Genomic DNA, 18097 nt, shown 5'->3' on the forward strand with positions numbered 1-18097 from the left:
GGCCTGGCCTGGCTGAGAGAAGAGAATAGATGAGAGAAGAGATTATGTGAGAGAACATGGGAGGTGTCTGCCTGAGCCAATTGTGAAGAATTTCTTGTGAGATGAACAGCTGCAGATGCCAAGGTCAGTGAAGAAGCAAGGGGGGGAGGTGCTCCAGGCCCTGGAGCAGAGATTCCCCTGCAGCCCATGGTGCAGCCCATGGTGAAGCAGGCTGTCCCCCTGCAGCCCACAGAGGTCCATGGAGGAGCAGAGATCCACCTGCAGCCCGTGGAGGACCCCATGTCAGGGCAGGTGGATGCCTGAAGGAAGCTGTGGCCCATGGAGTGCCCACGCTGGGGCAGCCATTCCTGAGGGACTGCGCCCTGTGGAAAAGGACCCCACACTGGAGCAGTTTGTGGAGGACTGTCTCCTGTGGGGGGAACCCCACGCTGGAGCAGGGGAAGCATATGAGTTCTTCCCTTGAGGAAGAAGGAGCAGCAGAAAAAACATGTGAGGAACTGACCGCAACTCCCATTCCCTATTCCCACTGTGCCATGGGAAGGAAGAGGTGGAGACAGTTGGGAATTAAGTTAAGCCTGGGAAGAAGGGAGGGGTGGGGGGAATGTGTTCTTAAGATCTGGTTTTCTCTCTCAGTATCCAGCTTTGTGTTTATTGTTAATAAACTGAATTCGTTTTCTCCAAGTTGAGTCTGTTTTGCCTATAATGGTAACCGTTGAATGACCTCTCCCTGTCCTTATCAGCTCTCTAGCCTTTTGTTATATTATCTCTCCTCCATTCCCTCAGAGGGTGGGGAGGGTGAATGATCAACTGAGTAGTGTTTGGTCCCAAGTGGGGGCTAAACTACCACACAAAAATAACATGCTACAGAAAAAGAGAAGATGGTTGCAAGTGCAGGAACCATAAAGAACAAACACCCCCCAAGCCTGAGCAATAAGGTTGACATAAATCCACTGCAATGGGACAACCACTTAAAAAAGAGAATTCAGAAGATGTTCTTAGTGGAGCAGGAGACATAACACATTCCTTTTTACTCTTCCTTAAAGCTACAGGCTGAGAATAAATACTTTTTTTTTTTCATAATGACAAAATTAACTTTAAAATGCAACTACCTATGGTCTATTACATAAAAATGTGTCATTAATAGTATAGTTTCTTTTCAGAATAGAAGTGCACTTCAAAATCAATACTGAAAGGTTTACTTGTACTGTAGTACAACAGGCTGCTAGGTTAGTTTGCCTTTTTTTTTTCCTTATGAAATCAAAAGATTCACTCCTAGATCTTGTGAACCTAAATTTGCTCTCCTCAGAACCTACTGCTTCAAAGTCTCCAAAGGAAGTGTTATTAGGTCTCATGAATCTTCACCCATCAGCGTCTCTCAAATTCCATCAGCACTGACAGAAAATTTCAGATTTCACCCTGAGAACACCTGCAGGAAAATGTAATTAGCCCTTTATTTTCTTTTCAGTGGTGAGTGCCTCATGGTCTCTATTGCTTTGGCCAAATCTAGGTCTGAAAACACGGTAGGGCTGTTACACAGATGGAAGCGCAGTGGAAGCTTGTGATTACTTTCCTTTTGTGCAGAACAGCTACTCCTGAACTTTGAGAGGCAAGTTATAAAGACTGGTTAACGTTAGTGCCACATGCTCAGCAATAAGCTACTTGTGGCATGAACCAAGTTTTCGCAATGAGACTCTGGCTTTTAACATATGCTGCCACAATGCTACAGTTATATCCTATTGAGCCAAATTAATCCTTGATAAAATACTGCTAACTTTAACTGGATTTCAGGGCAGTCTTAGGATCTCTCTTAGATATAAATCGTGTAAGTGACAGAGTTACTCAGGAGCCCATTTCTCAGCTTCAAATAATGTGCTAATGTAAGAGAGAGTAATCCACATCTCTGGTGAGCAGTGAGGACATCATGAAGCATTCTGGATCTTCCAGTGATCATGAATTGATGAAGTTTCAATTAAATAGAAGGAAAATAAATATAGATATGCAGCTTTGTTTCTTAATTTCAAAATGTGAATCTTTGCCAAATGTTATTTTAGAAAACAGCCTGAACTCAGGCACTTAAACATGAAGATCCTTGTCATTTTGTCAAGTTAAAAGATCACTAAACACAGAGTATATATATATTAAAAAATCTATAAAAGAATAGCATATTCCAGATGCTAGTATCTTATTTAGTATTTCTTTACTGACTTAGTGCAACAAGTAGGTACATACTGATGACATTTGTGGATGACATGATGTTGAAACATACAATTAGTGCAGGAATCAATTAGGATGCCACACAGGAAGACAAGGAGACCTTAACATTTTAAGATTAATGGAAATAGGTTATAATTTGGTGGCAACTGACGTGCCAGGCGATACGCTTTAGAATTACTAACACTTATCTTTATTATCATCCAGGGATCTCCTTAGCTGAACAGGACAAGCAGAAGAAAGATGAAAATACTTACTGACAAAGGATGATTGTGAGTCACCAACCTAATACGCCTGTGAATACATGTGATGCTAGGAGACTGCAGACAAATTATTTCCAGCAGCTGTGCCATTGTACAAAGTCCTCATAAGGTAGCATTTAAAAGCCTGCATATAATTCCATGTGGAAACATCAGGAAAAAGACATTCATGTGGTATCAGAATATCTGCGGATATGTGAAATCCTGGGTGAAAGAGAAGGTGCCTTCTAAGAGGTGACTCAGAGCTTGACTAGATGATCCCACTTATCAAAACTAAGACAGGAACATGGTGGCACTTTATGAAGTCACACCCTTGAGTTCAGTGGAGGGTCACTATGCTGGTCAGGGGTGACTTTACTGCAACCTACAGCTACCTGAAGAATACCAGAGAAGACAGAGCCAACTCTTCTGAAGAGTGCACAGTGATATGATGAAAGGCAATGGATATTGTTGGAACATGGAAATTTTCATTAGACATAAAGACTTCTAAATTTTTTTTAACCATAAGGATTGTCAAATATTGGAACAGGTACCCAAAGATGCTGTGCGACCTCCATCCTTTGAGAGTGTTCAACACTCAACTTGAAACATCCTTGAACAACCTAATCTGATTAGACCTGCTCTCAGCAGGGGTTGGACTAGATGAACCCCAAAGGTCCCTTTGCAACCAAAATTATTCTATAAAAATGCATTTAAAAGGAGAAGAAAAAAACCTACCAGTTAAACCTAAAAAATATTGCCACAAAAAAAAAGACCACAGCTAACATCAGGGAGCAAAGTGAGCAGGTTTACAATCAGAAAAGTTCTTAAACAGTAAGGACAACAAAAATCTACTTACCTTTGAAATAAAATTAGATCAATTTATGAAATGGACTGGAATGAAAAGGACTGGACTAGTAACCCTGAAAGTGCCACATCCCTATGATCTGTGTTGATGCTTAGTTGTGACAATCCTGTCTACTTTTGAAATGTAATATTCTGAATCACTGATGACATAAACTCACAAAGCAGTGAAGGAATAGGTACCAATATAACAATTCAGCTTGTTTTTTCGTCAGTATGACATATTCAAAAACCACAGAAATAATTTTACTGGTACTTGCAGCCAAAGAGCAGTGCACACAGCCCCACTCCCAGGGCTGCCAGAATGAGAGCGCTGAATGTGAGCACCCACCAACAAGACAATTCAGCCTGCAGCCTTCCTCTGAGCTGCCCTCAAGAGTCGGTGTGCATGCTAAGTGAATTGGTGTAGGAAACCAGATTTTTCTCCTACAGACAACGTATTAAGCTTCTGATACTGTATTTCTGGAGATACCAGAAATACCACGTCTCAGTTTCATAGCGAAGTGCATCACTTTATGCAAGAAAATATTTCCTTGGCAAAAACTTAAATTTTGTTGGTTTAGTCTTTTTAGTTCAGCAGAGAAAGCTTCACATGTGCTTCAACTGAATGGGCAAGTTTTCAAAACAGAGTATTTATACTCTTTGCACATGACATTATGAGAAACAGAAAGTCACCTACACCAGTTTGGAGAACAGTATTCTGCACTTTTCGCAATGGCTGCATCTTCTTGGTGACTGAAAAGTTTAACAGATTCTCTTGTGAAATCCTATTTGTCCAATGAAAATGAGAGCTTTTGCTTTGGCTGTCTCTCAAACGCAAGACTACAATGTTTTCCAGAAAGGTTCAGATGAGAGAGCCTTTGTCATCACTCAGAGAAGAACTGCCTCTGGCGGGAAATATTTCAGAGATATTTATTGTATTCTGAAAACTTCATTTTATTTCTAACTTATTTACATTTAAACATTCAGAATCATAAAATATGAAGTATAAAATATTTAACAAAATAGATGCAGTTCATGTTGTTCAGATGCACCATAGATATATGATGAAACAGTAAACAGCATAGGAATTTCCTGATGGTCCTCTCTCTCATTTACCAGGGAAAGGAGTGTGTAGACCTGCCCTGTGCGTTCTAGTCTGACCAGTACGGCATCAATCTTTCATTTCGGAGAGAACAACGACACTCTGCTTTCTGTGTCCTCAGTCTTCCACAGTTACTTTCGCTATCTGAAATGCAACACTGTAATGTTGTCAATACAACAGATACCCTCTGAACTTGGTATTATTTTCAATACTTTTTTTTTTATATTATAAGGAACTTCCTAGAAAAGAAGAATCAGGTAATTCAGGCCATATGAACAAAAGAGTAATTTATTATATATATTCTCTAGTAAGTTATAATAGTCTCTTGGATTTTAAATGTCTTTTTGCTATTTTTAATGCTTAAAAATTATAATTTTAAAACATTAAATATTGTGTTATATACATTATGATTTAATGTCTCATTTCTAAACACGGAGCATTATCCAAGTGAAAACTTGGATGAAACAGAAAACAACTTCATTGACATAACAGGCTTTAAAAGTTCACTTCATACAACCAGAGATTTGACTATATGAAAAATAGCCAAACATCAATTTGCTCCTATATGGGATTTTATCTGTTCAGTTTTCTAGTCTTGGAGAGAGGGTTTTTTGGCTTTTGTTTCTGTATAAACGGAAGGACATTACTTGGTCATTACTTTTGTTGGTGTTCAGTATTTTAACTTTTTTTTTTTTTTTTTAAATCTCATACCTATTTTATATAAAATAACAAAATATACAGAGAAAGCTGAGTTTGTTACATTAGTTCATACACATACAGTAAATAAAAGTTTTTTATGTATGGCTTTGCAAAGGTAGATTATGAAGTGACTTTTGTATTTTATTTGTTTAAAAGCATTTTAAGAGAACGTGTTAGTGTGCTTACAATAGCGGCCATGGTAGTTGAATGTCGAGCCAAGAGTTTAATGCTAGGATCACTGGAGGTCTTGCCTGACACTGCTTCTGCAGCCTTCAGAAGACAAATGTAGTTTATTACAACCTCATCTATCTTAGCTATAATTTCCTGCTGCTGTGTTTCAGAGTTCATGACTTTAACTAAACGCATGCAGGCTTCTGTTAAGCAACAGAGTACTTGAAAGCTGGAAGTCATAGCTAAAAGCATTTCCTCAGGGCTTTTATCAGCCATGGCCATTTTCCTGCAGGCACTTCCCAACTGTCTCGATTCCATAGATAACAGTTGTTTGTACTTCGAAAGTTTAAGGTCATATGTTTCTGGGTGTAAATCTTCTCTCTTGCCCATACTTGCTCGGACCAGTGAGAGTAGCTCATTGGCATCCTTTTGTGCTGCAATAAATCCATCAGGCATTGCATATGTCTTCTCTTTCATCACATTTATTCGTGTGATTCGTGCATCGAAGGCCACATCGTTGAGATTCACATCAATTTGGCCACCTTGGATGTCAGCACTGCTCTTCTCATGCACGTTGACTGCCTCATCTTGCGAGGGCTCAGCAACTTCCGGGGACTCCAAGACTTTCTGCTTATTTTCACTGGAAGATGACTGACCAGCTGGTTCTGTGAGCTCACACGGGATCTGTGGTTCAAAGAGACAGGAGAGCTGACGGCTGTCTCTATCATCTTCATCATCATCATCTTCATTTCCTCTGCTTAGGAAACAATAGCTAAAGGGGCCACGACACCTCCAGGAACTGGTGTCCAGCTTCCGCAAGGGCAATGTTCGACACTGCTTGGAGTCCTTCTGACCAGTGCCTGTGCCTGAACACCTCTTGCTGTCCTTTCTATCAGTGCTGACGTACACACAACTCTGGGAATAACTTTTTGACAGCTTTTTGCCCAGGGGGAGTTCCACCTTTCTCTCTGATTTGGATTCGTCCCTTCGGGTGATGTCCAAGCATTTCAAGCTGGCTGCGCCTGCTTTCTTTTCAAACAGCATCTCAATGCCTGCAGATCCTCCAATGATGCTGCTGCTGCGTCTCAGCACTTTCCTGTTGTGTGGCATCCTGAGGCTTCCTCCTATCATGTCATATGGCCATAAACTAACTGTTGCCCCACAAGCCTGATTTACTTTGGGAATGTCACAAGAGTCTTGATTTTGACTTGGCACCTTTGATTCTGATAGCGTGGATGATAGCATGATGGAGTCAGCTAGAGGCTGTCTAGGAAAAGCTGTAGGCATGCCTCCTTGTCTTCCCTTTTCAGGCTCTGTGAAAGCTACACTAGGGGTAGTAGAAGAGCAGACAGAATAATTAAGCATCACCCTGATAATATTCAGAGTCTGAACTTTTAAATATCTTTAACAGTTAGGACAAATGGAGTCCTGGTATCTCCCAGTAGTCTCCATTCCTCAAAATATTTCACAAAAAAATGCATTGCTAGTTCCTGGTGTCTTTTCTATTTCACTAAGATGCCTCTTAAAATCTATTAACAAATTGTAACTTAGGAATAGTTAATTGTTCATTCCACTACAGCAGACTCATTAAAAAAGGAAATAGAAAATAATCTATAAAACGTCTTAAATCTCCCCCAGTACATGGACTGGATGTTTTCTATTAAATAATTAGATTAATCTTTTCAGATTAAAATACCTTCTTCAGTTATACCTGAGAGGGTAAAGAAAGTTACATTCATGGTAATTTTGGTTTTGTTATGTGGGTTTTTTTGGCAGAGAAATTACACTTCTCATTCTTGCTCTCAGTCTCTTCCACTTTTGGATTTTCATGCATTTACACACTACTTCTATGTGTGGGCTGCAGCCCAGGAAGAGGAAAACACTTAAAACCCTATTGAAAGAACTTCCAATGTTATCTGAAAAAAATGCTTTTTTTTTTTTTTACAACAGTAAGATTATAAAATCTCTTGAAATTGGAACTTAAAAATGTGGTAATGGTTCTATATGTAAATTATTCTTTAAAGAAACATCTACTGTCAGATGGTGAAGTAAATACATGCTTAATAAAACAGCAACATTTTCTCATCCTTACATTTGGAGCTTTTTATTCATACTGGCATGTTTTTGACAATCTGCTAAAATAGCATATAAGATACATAATAAATGAATCACAGCTTTTTCTCTCCTACATTAATACACCTTGTGAAGTCATCTTATAATCTAAGGAGTATCCTGGAACTTAAGTGACTACAGATTTTGGAGAGGCTTCCAAAGAGTGGAATGGAGGTCTCTCCATTAATGTCCCCCCAAATATTTTTAATTGTAATGAGAGGGCTGTTTTTGTTTTTTTTTTTAATTATCTTTGTAAACAGCTCGTAAGAACATGTACAAGTAAAATGAATAAATACACCGAAGGTCTAATCCCTCTGTCTGCTACAGACCATGTAGTTCCAGGTGAAGATAATGCCAATGTCACATCTAGTCCTTAATCTTAACATGTAGCTTTAAAAACAAACATAAGAAACTCTTTATTACTGCTGTACCTGTAGTTTCTTTTATCTTGGGGATCCGATGACATCCTTCTCTCAAAGTGCCGAACAGTGGTTCAGCGTTAATTGCTGAATGCACAACAGGCACTGTCATTCTGTGACACATGGCTTCAGGCTGCTGGTGCAGGTCCTTGTATGTCGTTCCATGGTTTGGAAGAATGGCAGCTCTTTCATCTGCTGGAATATAGGCAATGCCCTTCATTGATGGGTCAGAGATAATGTGCTTAACATCAGAGGTACAAAGAGGGGATTCAACAGGGGTAGCACACGTGCTACTGCCTGTGCTGCATCCTGCATCCACTGAAGAGCACTGAGAGCTCTGCAGTGAGAAATGGCCTTCACTTTGCAAAGATGACATGCGCTTAGCCAAGTGGTATTCACAAAGTCTAGCCACACTCTGCTCAGCTTCTGGAAGCTTTGAAGGATGGTCATCTGCAGATAAATCGGTATCTTCTGCGTCATTTAGGTCTTTGGCTGAAGACACGGGAGTCATATCTGGCAGGAAGTTTTCACCTTGGCTAAGCCCTGAGGTATCATCCCGATCCACCTCAGGATCTACTTCATCCTTACAGTCAGTTTCTGTTTTACCAAGGACAGGAACTCTTGGAAAAGTCTTCCCATTCACTGTTCCTGCACTTGGCTTATCTGCTGCCCCATCATTGTCAGGGTACCATCTTTGGCGAAAGGCAGTTCTCTCCACATTAAAAGTGCTTAGGCGTTGACTGTCTCTTGCTGAAAGAGTTCCAAATTTAGCTTTTAGATCTTCATCAGTCTCTGCTTTTTTAGTTCCCTGTTGCTTTTTCACAGTAGCATTGCCATCAGAGGGTGCTTTTACTTCACTGTCTGTCATCTTATTTTTCCTTTTACTAGTGCAAGAATATACCAAGGATCCCATGTGCAATTTGCTAAAATAATCAGTGACAGATTTTGTTTCCATGGTTTCTGGCTCCATTTCCATATTATCTGAATGAAGAATCTGCTTTGAAGGCACAACTTTTGACTGTAGCTCTGCAGCCTGATGACCAGCCAAAGGCTGTGAGGGCTTCATGCCTGGCCCTCCAGCCTGATTCTTAGCGATGGGAAATTCAGTCTGCTCTTCCACAAGGGGTTGGTAGCCTTCACTTGTGGTCAAAAACATACGTGCAGTGTTTTCCGACTGTTTCTGTGCCGCGGCTAGTTCAGAGCTTTCAGTCATTTCAGAGGAATTTGTTTCATTGCCAGAATCTGAAGATGACTCAGGACTATATGCTCGCAGGATAGCTACACCTGCAAGCCACAAAAAATAAGAGTCAATTAAATGACAGCAGCTGAAGCACCTGGATAAGTGACAAGCAAAGGAGGTGTGTTAGAGACAAAAATATGCTTTGTAAGAATACTCTGACTTTATTGCACAGCTCCCGGGACAGGTAGTTTAGTAACATAATGGTAGTTCCATTAAATAATATGGAACATGATGTATGCAAAATGATGGGGGAAAAAAAAAAAGGAAAGCCAAAAAAAAAAAAAACAACCAACCCTCATGAAATGGAGTATTTCCAAAACTAAATGGATGAGATGGAATGATTTTCAATGAATAAATGTAACTATGGTGAAAGAACCTGAATTGTCATTCGTCTGCTGTTCCTCTGAAGCAGCCAAAGCTTCTAGTGCTTGAAGTGTAGAGACTACAGCATCATCTAGCCCCTTCTCACACTTCCCCTCTGTATTAGTAGGGACAGCATCGATAAGCGACACTGGAATGTCATCATTGCCTAGATTACTGGCTTGCTCCTTGTTGTCTCTAGGCTGTGTTGCTTGATTCTGAGAGTCTTCCTCATCTGAACTGTCCCTGAAGCCAGGTGGAGGAGCAGCAATGGCCATGTTTAAGGTATGCAATAGGAAATCATCTTCATTATCATCACCTTCTGGAGGTGGAAGTGAAGTCAAATCAATAATGTCATCACTAGAACCAGAAAGGCTGAGAAGAGCGGGCCTATTGATTTCTCCTACCATAATGTCTTCTTCACAGCTTACTTCATCTTCATCTTCTGCATCATCTGTGTTTTCTGCATAACAAATATCATGCAGCAAAGGCTCTTCTATCCCTTCCGCAGCTCCAAATATTTTACCATCGTTTATAGTTGCGTAAACAGAATTTGTAGCAAACTGAATGCTTTCAGCATCTGGTGCCAACTCCAGGCCTTTAATGTCATTGGCATTACTAATATAAATGGCTCTTTGTTTTTCCAGTACTTCTGGACTTTCATCCAAAAGTCTTTCATAGCCAAGAGTCTGGGGATTGATACCATCCAAGTTGTGATCTCCAAATATAAAGGAAACTTTTGCTCCCCTGGGGGAATCCTGTGCTTTCTTGCTAGATTCCAAACCTGAGAGTGACAGCAGTGAAGGCTGATTAAAATTTCTGCTTTCTTCTGCTTCAGTGGGGTCACTTTGCTTAGCCAGATGCTGATCAAATCCACCTGAATTATACGTATTTTCTATATACAGATGTCTGTGTTCTTTTTGACATAACAGACTTTCAGAAACATCTACAGTCTTCTGTTTTGGATCAGCAAAGGACATTTGAGTCTCTTCATCTCCTTCAGCCAGGAAAGTGGTAGTTTTTGGTATACAATTCCACTCAGAAACAAGGAGATTATGCTTCCCTCTATTTTCAGTTCCTATAACATGGTGAAATAAAATCAACACTGTGAAATCAAAGAGCAAAGTCGTGTAATTTTTAAAAAATAACTTGTTAATACTGAGCAATACACAGGCCATCAAACACTTCAGAAAAGCACTTTCAAACTCACCTCTGCTCTAAGTTTTTACCTGTTGATTTAGTGACCCAAAGTTTAACTGGTACTTTTGTACTTCAGTATAAAACTAAACCTCAACTAGGTACAAATGCTATTTCAAGAATAGTAACACAAAACCAAATCCCCAGCTGATTTCTCCAACACCATATGTATTCTTACAAAAAAAATATATGCATATAAAATAATAACACTCACAGGGAGCATGCATCTGTTTCACAATGGTATGAAAGAAATTAATCACCTGGTTTATTTTACCATTAAGATGCTATCGCAGGCTGAGTATTAGAACATTATGAAGCTCAACTGATACACTGTGGTGGTAGGTCTGAGCCAGCAATCAGATCTCATTTGGTATAGCCTCGTAGTTATCTGGAGGTGCACTGGCTTAAGCTGGCTTCTATTTTATACATTGGACCATTGTGAACATACTGTGCAATGAATACCTGTTTCTCGGCTCCCTGTGTTTTTCTTGTTGGCCATGTTAAATATTGAGCGCCTTGAGTCAACCAGCAGTCTATAGTATCCAGCTGTTAGGCAAGCAAGATTCATTGCATCTGATGACTCCATCAGTAGAGTAATAGGCTAAGAAGAATACAAGCAAGACTTGGTTAAGTCTGTTCCTCCTCATATCTGTTTACCTGCTGACAATACTACTACATGGAGGCAAAACGAATTACATCACAAACATCACTGTGAGAAACACACATGAAAACTTATTTTCTTCACTACCAATATCAAGCAATAACAAACATTTAGATAAGACTGGAGTTGCAGTAAGGTAGAAATCCAACTGGACATTTTAACAGCTGGTTTTGCTCTCTTTCTGAATGAAACTAGCTATTTTGAGACTCTTGCTTCATCTTTTTCTTGCATAGACATTATTCTCACCAAAGCATTGCTTACTGTTACTATGAAACTGCCAATGTCTAAAAACCTGGGACATTAGATGCTGGAGTCTTGCAGTAGCTTGGGAATCTGTAGCTCCCAGAAAATGAGGTGCCCTAAGCATGTGTAAAGAAGCAAAACATGGGAAGCAAACACAGTGAGGGAAAGATCAGGTTCAGAAAATACAGTAGTGAGGTTAAAGCTATCATTACACAGCAGTGACAGTGAATATTACAATGACAGCTTAAAAGATTTCAGTGTTTGTGGCTTTACATTACTGAAAAGACAAGTGATGAAAAAATAAGTAGATAAGCAGAGACAAAGAGAATGGAGAAAGACCCTCAGAAGGGAGATGAGTAAAGAAAACAAATTCAAAGCATTTAGGAAAAAAAAAGTCAGATCTAACAGAAAAATGAGAGACCTCAGAGCTCTGAAAAACTATGGCTGTCAGGCTAGTGAGCACTGAACCTGAGACATCCATGCGAAACATAGTTCCTTTAATTCCCATTTCTTTTGCCACAATATATAAATTTATTTGCCTAAAAGTTTTGCTCATATTTCTGTAGCTTTTAACAGCTAAAAGCTGTTCTTCTCAAACTTATTTTAAGGTGGCTAGCTTCTACAGCTCCTAGGGAGGAAATAAAAATGAGGCCCTTACCATGATACACAGATAGAAATTACACTGTAGACAACCCATCTTATCACTCACAGTTTGTAGTGCCTTATAGCTAGGTGTACATTTGTGACAATTTATCATAATTTAGCGTGCAGAGCCCACTGTCACAAGACAGATGCAGGGACCTCCATCATTTGTTCCAGGAGGAACACTGCATGCAGTAGGGATGGCTCTCCAACTCACTCAAGCCTTTACTAATTAAAAGACAACAGATTCTGATGGAGGCTGTGGCCAAAACATAACAGATGATCGTAGGTTACTACCAAACCCACAATAGGTCTGAAAATTTTTTTAAATACCAGTGCTACAGCATCTTAGGTCAAAATACCCTGGGTGCCGTGAATGTTCTATAAACAGTATTCAGCAACATGCAAAAACTTATGTTTTTTTTTTTTCTTTAAAGTATTTTGTGCTACAGTGCTACACTGGAACAGGTTGCCCAGAGAGGTGGTGGAGGCCCCATCCCTGGAAATGTTCAAGGCCAGGTTGGATGAGGCTCTGAGCAACCTGATCTGGTGGGAGATGTCCCTGCTCCTTGCAGGGGGGTTGGACTAGATGACCTTTGAAGGTCCCTTCCAACTCTAACCATTCTATGATTCTTTCAAAGCATTCAACTATAGCTATAAAAGTTAACTGTAAGTTATTAAACCTACAATGGGTTAATTAATCTCTGTTCTTTCGAGTGACTACTGAAAACTAACATTTGAAATGCTATGTTGATCTCAGATTTTCTGCAGTGATTGACAGAAATGGATGATCTCCACAGAAATGTCAGATTGCTGAAAACAGTCCTGTGAACTACTGTTAATCTGAACAGTGACAGCCAAACTTTTATTGCCTGCTTCTGCCAAGTGATACATGTTTGAGAAGACATTAAAAAGAACCAAAAATAAAATAAAAATCCAAACTGCTTATTCATTTATTCATTAAGAATATACTGGCATATATGACATATATTGACATATTCAGAATCTGAATATGAACCTGCTACCTTAGGGTAAGCCAAGGGATGAAAACATCAGTTGAGAATAACTACCTGCGTGTGCCTGCATCTCCTACATAGGACATGGTGACAATCCCTACTTGTGTCCTGCAGAGAGGCATTTTCTTGGCAAATTCCACCTAGAGTCTCCTAGATTTGTGATTTAAATGTTAGGCCAGTCTCTCTGGGTTTAAGAGTGCATGTGTCAAAATGGAAGGAGATGGGGATAGACATGGTTTTCAATAAGACGGTAACAATTATAATATAAAACAACACAATATCATGGTAATATACAGTACTATGGCATAGAGTGCTGCATTTTACATATGAGCAGATGGGAAGGATTTAATTTCTGTATAACTTTCTCCATCTGTAAAAAGGGTATAATACCTTTCTGATAAGAAGGCTACAAGTTTAGCACAGTAATGCAGGTAAAGGAGCCTGAGATCCTCAGATGTCATTGCTAAGTAAGGTGAAGGAGATGCTGTGTTCACCAACCTGTACATTTCTCTTAAGTCGCTCTCAAAGATCTAGATTAATTTTCAACAATGTTTTTTTAATTAACTTAAATACAGGGAAGCAGTTCCAGGTCAATAAACCTAAAGCATTCAAAGCAAAAGCTTAGTAAAATATTCCTTGTGTATCTTTTCTGTGTATAGCCGGGTAAGCAAAAAGAACTGCTAGGCTCTATTTATTTTCATAGAATATTTAAGTTTCAAATATAATGAGAACTCTTTCTTCAATCTCTGATTATCCTGATTAACGCTCTAGACAGTTTATGAAGTCTTTCACTTCAAAATCAAATAGAAAACACACCAAGAAGAACAAGGACAATACAAAACTCTATTCATTGCCACTAGATGCCACAGACACAGTGTTAAGCAGGATTCAAGAGGAATTAAATGAGTATAGGTAGATGATGAGCATCTATGAATATATTATGTAGGGTATAACACTGAACTGGAATTATAAGGGCTAAGAAAAAAAGTCTGCCTTTTTACAGTTTATTTCATTGGTAACCACTACATGGTTACTTGCAGTGAACTTCGCAGATAAAGCACTGGATTACAGGGGACACTGGTCTGATGCAGCTGGAGACTCTCTAATGGTAATAATATTGTCTGTCACATTAGAAGGAGCTTCTAGGGGCTCAAGGAGCTTCAAAAGAGCCAATTTCATCATCACCTCTTCTCACCAAGGAAATCAAGGAAGACAACAACAAAGTTGCCCAGGGTCAGTCAAGAGAAAAATCAGAATAGAATACAACTGCTGCAAACACCAGTCTGGCACACCGTAGGCTCCTCAAATGCCCAAGCTGTGCTCTACATGCACTCTGATTCAAAAAAAAAAAAGCTAAAAATGCACCCTCAGAGTATTTCTGGCATGAAAATTTTCAGACCAGTACAGTCTGATTACATACTCAAATAAAGACAAAACCATTATTTAAAGATAGTATATCAATACAAATCAACAACAAACTTACTTTTACATCTAAGACATGCAGCTCAACTCTAACACTGGTTTCGTCTTCTGTAAACATCTCAATCCTGTTCACGTGGCTGAAGTCTGCCAGGAGAGCCACCAGGTTTGTTTTGGTGTTTATCACATGACTGATTCCATACCGTGGCCCTACTAACAGAGTCACTTCTGAACGCTTTTCTCCCTGCTTTAGCAAAAAAAAAAGAAAAAAAGCAAAAGTAAAAAACATGATAGGCACCACACAGTGACAAAAATTGCCACTGCCTTCTTTCGTTTTCATGGGGCTACACTTGCCTGGCATTTCTACATTAAAGATTAATATGCTTTTCTAAGAAGATACGATATAGAAGAGCATACATAACTAAAAACAAAAAGTAATGGAATCTGCTCCTTGATATTGACTGTACTGTAGTTTTTACATGGATAGTAAGATGGACTTGGGAGTGCTGGTGGATGAGAAGCTTAACATGAGCAGCCAATGCGCCCTTGCGGCCCAGAAGGCCAACCGCATCCTGGGCTGCATCAAGAGAAGCGTGGCCAGCAGGTCAAGGGAGGTGATTCTGCCCCTCTACTCTGCCCTGGTGAGATCCCACCTGGAGTACTGTGTCCAGTTCTGGAGCCCCCAGAACAAGAAGGACATGGACCAGTTGGAGAAGGTCCAGAGGAGGGCCATGAAGATGATAAAAGGGCTGGAGCACGTCTCTTATGAGGACAGGCTGAGAGAATTGGGGCTGTTCACCCTGGAGAAGAGGAGGCTCCGGGGAGACCTGATAGCGGTCTTCCAGTACCTCAAGGGGGCCTACAGAAAAGATGGGGATAGGCTGTTTAGTAGGGCCTGTTGCAATAGGACGAGAGGTAATGGTTTTAAAATAGAGGGGGGTAGATTTAGATTAGAAATTAGGAAAAAATTTTTTATGATGCGGGTTATAGAACACTGGAACAGGTTGCCCAGAAAGGTGGTGGAGGCCCCATCTCTGGAAGCGTTCAAGGCCAGGCTGGATGAGGCTCTGAGCAACCTGATCTAGTCAGGGATGTCCCTGCTCCTTGCAGGGGGGTTGGACTAGATGACCTTTGAAGGTCCCTTCCAACCCTAACCATTCTATGATTCTATGATTCTATGGACAGACAGATGCTTCTGTTAAAAGAAAATCTTTGTCATTGAGAGTTTTCCAGACTAATATTAGTATTCTATAGTTAACTGGATGGTGCTATTTGCCAAAAGGGTGCTAAGCTATCTCCAAATCCCCAGTAAAAATTCAAACTACAACAGGAATGTTATTTTCATCGTTAAAAGAAAAAAAAATGATTTGGTTCAATATAACACTTATTTTTTAAGTATATGAATAGAAGCTAAACTTCTAAAGAAAATTAGATGGTCTAGCTTTTGAAAAAAGATATTTTGATTAAAAAATCAGGAGAAGAGAGAGACTATTTCAAGAGAAATATTACCACCAGTGTTGCTTTGAAAACACGCCCTCCATATAATCGTAGATCACTGAGGAACTTTAGATAATGCACCTTGGCTTGCAGAGCAGATAGCTGAGGAAAGAGAAACAGGGGTAAGAGGTAGTGGTGGAAATTAACACATTATCAAATTCAGAAGGAAAATGTATCTGTGTAGTCTAAGGAGAATGGACTGCAATAGCAGCTCTTCAGAGCCTAAATCATTAGATGCTTGAGTTTCAGATGAGGAGAAACAGCTTAATTTTTAAAATTAAGATCTTGCTTGCTTAGTTAAAATGCACTGAGCGCTTGGGTATGGGTAGATCAGAGCAATGAAAGAACATCATAACTGCTCCAGTGAAGGGAAAATGTTAAACTACTCAGATTAAACATCTGTTCATTGAGGGATTTCAAGGCTAGACAGCAGCTTTCCATTCATAATCACCATCACTTCTTAAACATTTATGTACCTTTTACAGAGAAAGAGAACAAAGAATTTGCTTTTGTCAGCTGTGTGTATTACATTTTGCTAGGTACTTGTGGCATATGGCATATTATTCCACCTCATTACTGCATTTCTCATTTTTTAAAATAAAACTCTTACACTATATTTAGTAGGGAATAGATCTGAAAGCCAAATACAGTACACCTATACATATGACCATATCATGCAATACATGTCATAAATTATCTCCTTTTTCTCCTCTGAGCTTAAACTACCTACTTAAAAAGAAATAACTTGGAAATATTTTATGAGACTGAATGGAAACAGGCAACAGTTCATTTCACCCAAAGAGCCTGGACCCAAACCTTATACCTCCCTTGAGTAAATCCTTACATCTGGACTTTTAAAAGATAAGATAAAACAAGCTCATCTCATTTACTCTTCTCATTTCAGCCACTAGATTTCTAGTTCAAAATCTTATTTGATCTTGAACAACATTTTAAGAGCCCTGACACAAAGGTTTTTCTAGACACTAAGGAGGAAAGGAATCTGGAGCAGAGCAGCTAGTAGGAATGCTTTCCCCTTCCCTTCACTAGGTGTTCAGTTGGTGGAGAAATACACAGGGGTTGTAAAAAAACAGGAGAATCCTGAGAATAACAGGCTTCCCTTCATGTGGAGGAAGAGAAGGCCCCAGAAGGAAACCAGTTCCTGTGTTAGTTCCTACAAGTAAGACAGAAGGTGATGATGAGCTCAGATGCTTTGTTTCTGAGACCTACCTGCTAAAAAAACAGGTGGGTACACACCATATTTCCAAAGCTCAGACTAGAAAATAATGCAGCAAAACCAACGAAGTCTGCTTGCTGCAGAAAGGGACTGTGGCAACCTCTCTTCTAACCAAGAACTGATACTCTATACCACTGTCATCACCTGCAATGCCTGCAGCAGTGATGGCTTCCAAAATAAACCCATACTTAGGCTACCAGGATAAAGAATAAATAATCATCATTATTCAGCTTTAGCCTCAGCAGTACAGGAGATGTGCAGTGCTCCAGTCAAAAACGTGGCCTTTCTTCCTGAGCATTCCAGGTCAAACACATAGAACTATGTTTACTATCATAACGTGATCTGAAACCTTCAAGCAGGATTTCTGCTGATCTCAGTGAACCTTCGCTTAGGCACCAGGTGTTTGGGGTTCTTTTGTTCAGAAACAAAGTGTCATGGAGCAGGATTCAACTCATTTTATGTCTCAACTAGTCACTCTTCGGTTCTTTTTATAGTTCACGGAGAGGAACAGGCATTTCTAGGACACAAGTCATATGACCTATTTTTGGTTCCTAATGTGGGATGGGACGAATCGCTCCCTAGAAGTGTCTATATCTCTCCATTCACTACAAAGAGAGAACAGATGACTTGCATAAAGAAACCTCATTACGGTGTCTAAAGCCAGCCTCGGTTGCATGCATGCAACGAAGGCATTTCTCAGAGATACTCTCTTCTACATGCTTTTTCCAGTTGAAGTGAAAGCTTAGTGCTAAGAAAAGCATTTTACAGCAATGATGGTCATTTACTGTA

General features: G+C 39.7%; 1 protein-coding gene across 1 annotated transcript in view; it reads right to left on the reverse strand.

Annotated features, from left to right (window-relative positions):
• Positions 1–4666: 4666 nt before the first annotated feature.
• The window catches only part of FRMPD4 (FERM and PDZ domain containing 4), a 310232-nt gene continuing 296801 nt past the window's right edge, over positions 4667–18097 (reverse strand). Inside the window, exons 12-17 of the mRNA XM_086768048.1 lie at positions 16087–16176; positions 14642–14824; positions 11059–11197; positions 9416–10477; positions 7812–9083; positions 4667–6590 (exon numbers count right to left, since the gene is read on the reverse strand). Of these exons, the coding sequence (XP_086624174.1) occupies positions 5239–6590; positions 7812–9083; positions 9416–10477; positions 11059–11197; positions 14642–14824; positions 16087–16176 (4098 nt within the window). The 3' untranslated portion in view covers positions 4667–5238. The remainder of the gene's footprint in view (positions 6591–7811; positions 9084–9415; positions 10478–11058; positions 11198–14641; positions 14825–16086; positions 16177–18097) is intronic.

The sequence above is a fragment of the Chlamydotis macqueenii genome, chromosome 1 (assembly GCF_036417535.1).
Source record: "Chlamydotis macqueenii isolate bChlMac1 chromosome 1, bChlMac1.mat, whole genome shotgun sequence".
NCBI classification, from domain to species: Eukaryota; Metazoa; Chordata; class Aves; order Otidiformes; family Otididae; genus Chlamydotis; species Chlamydotis macqueenii.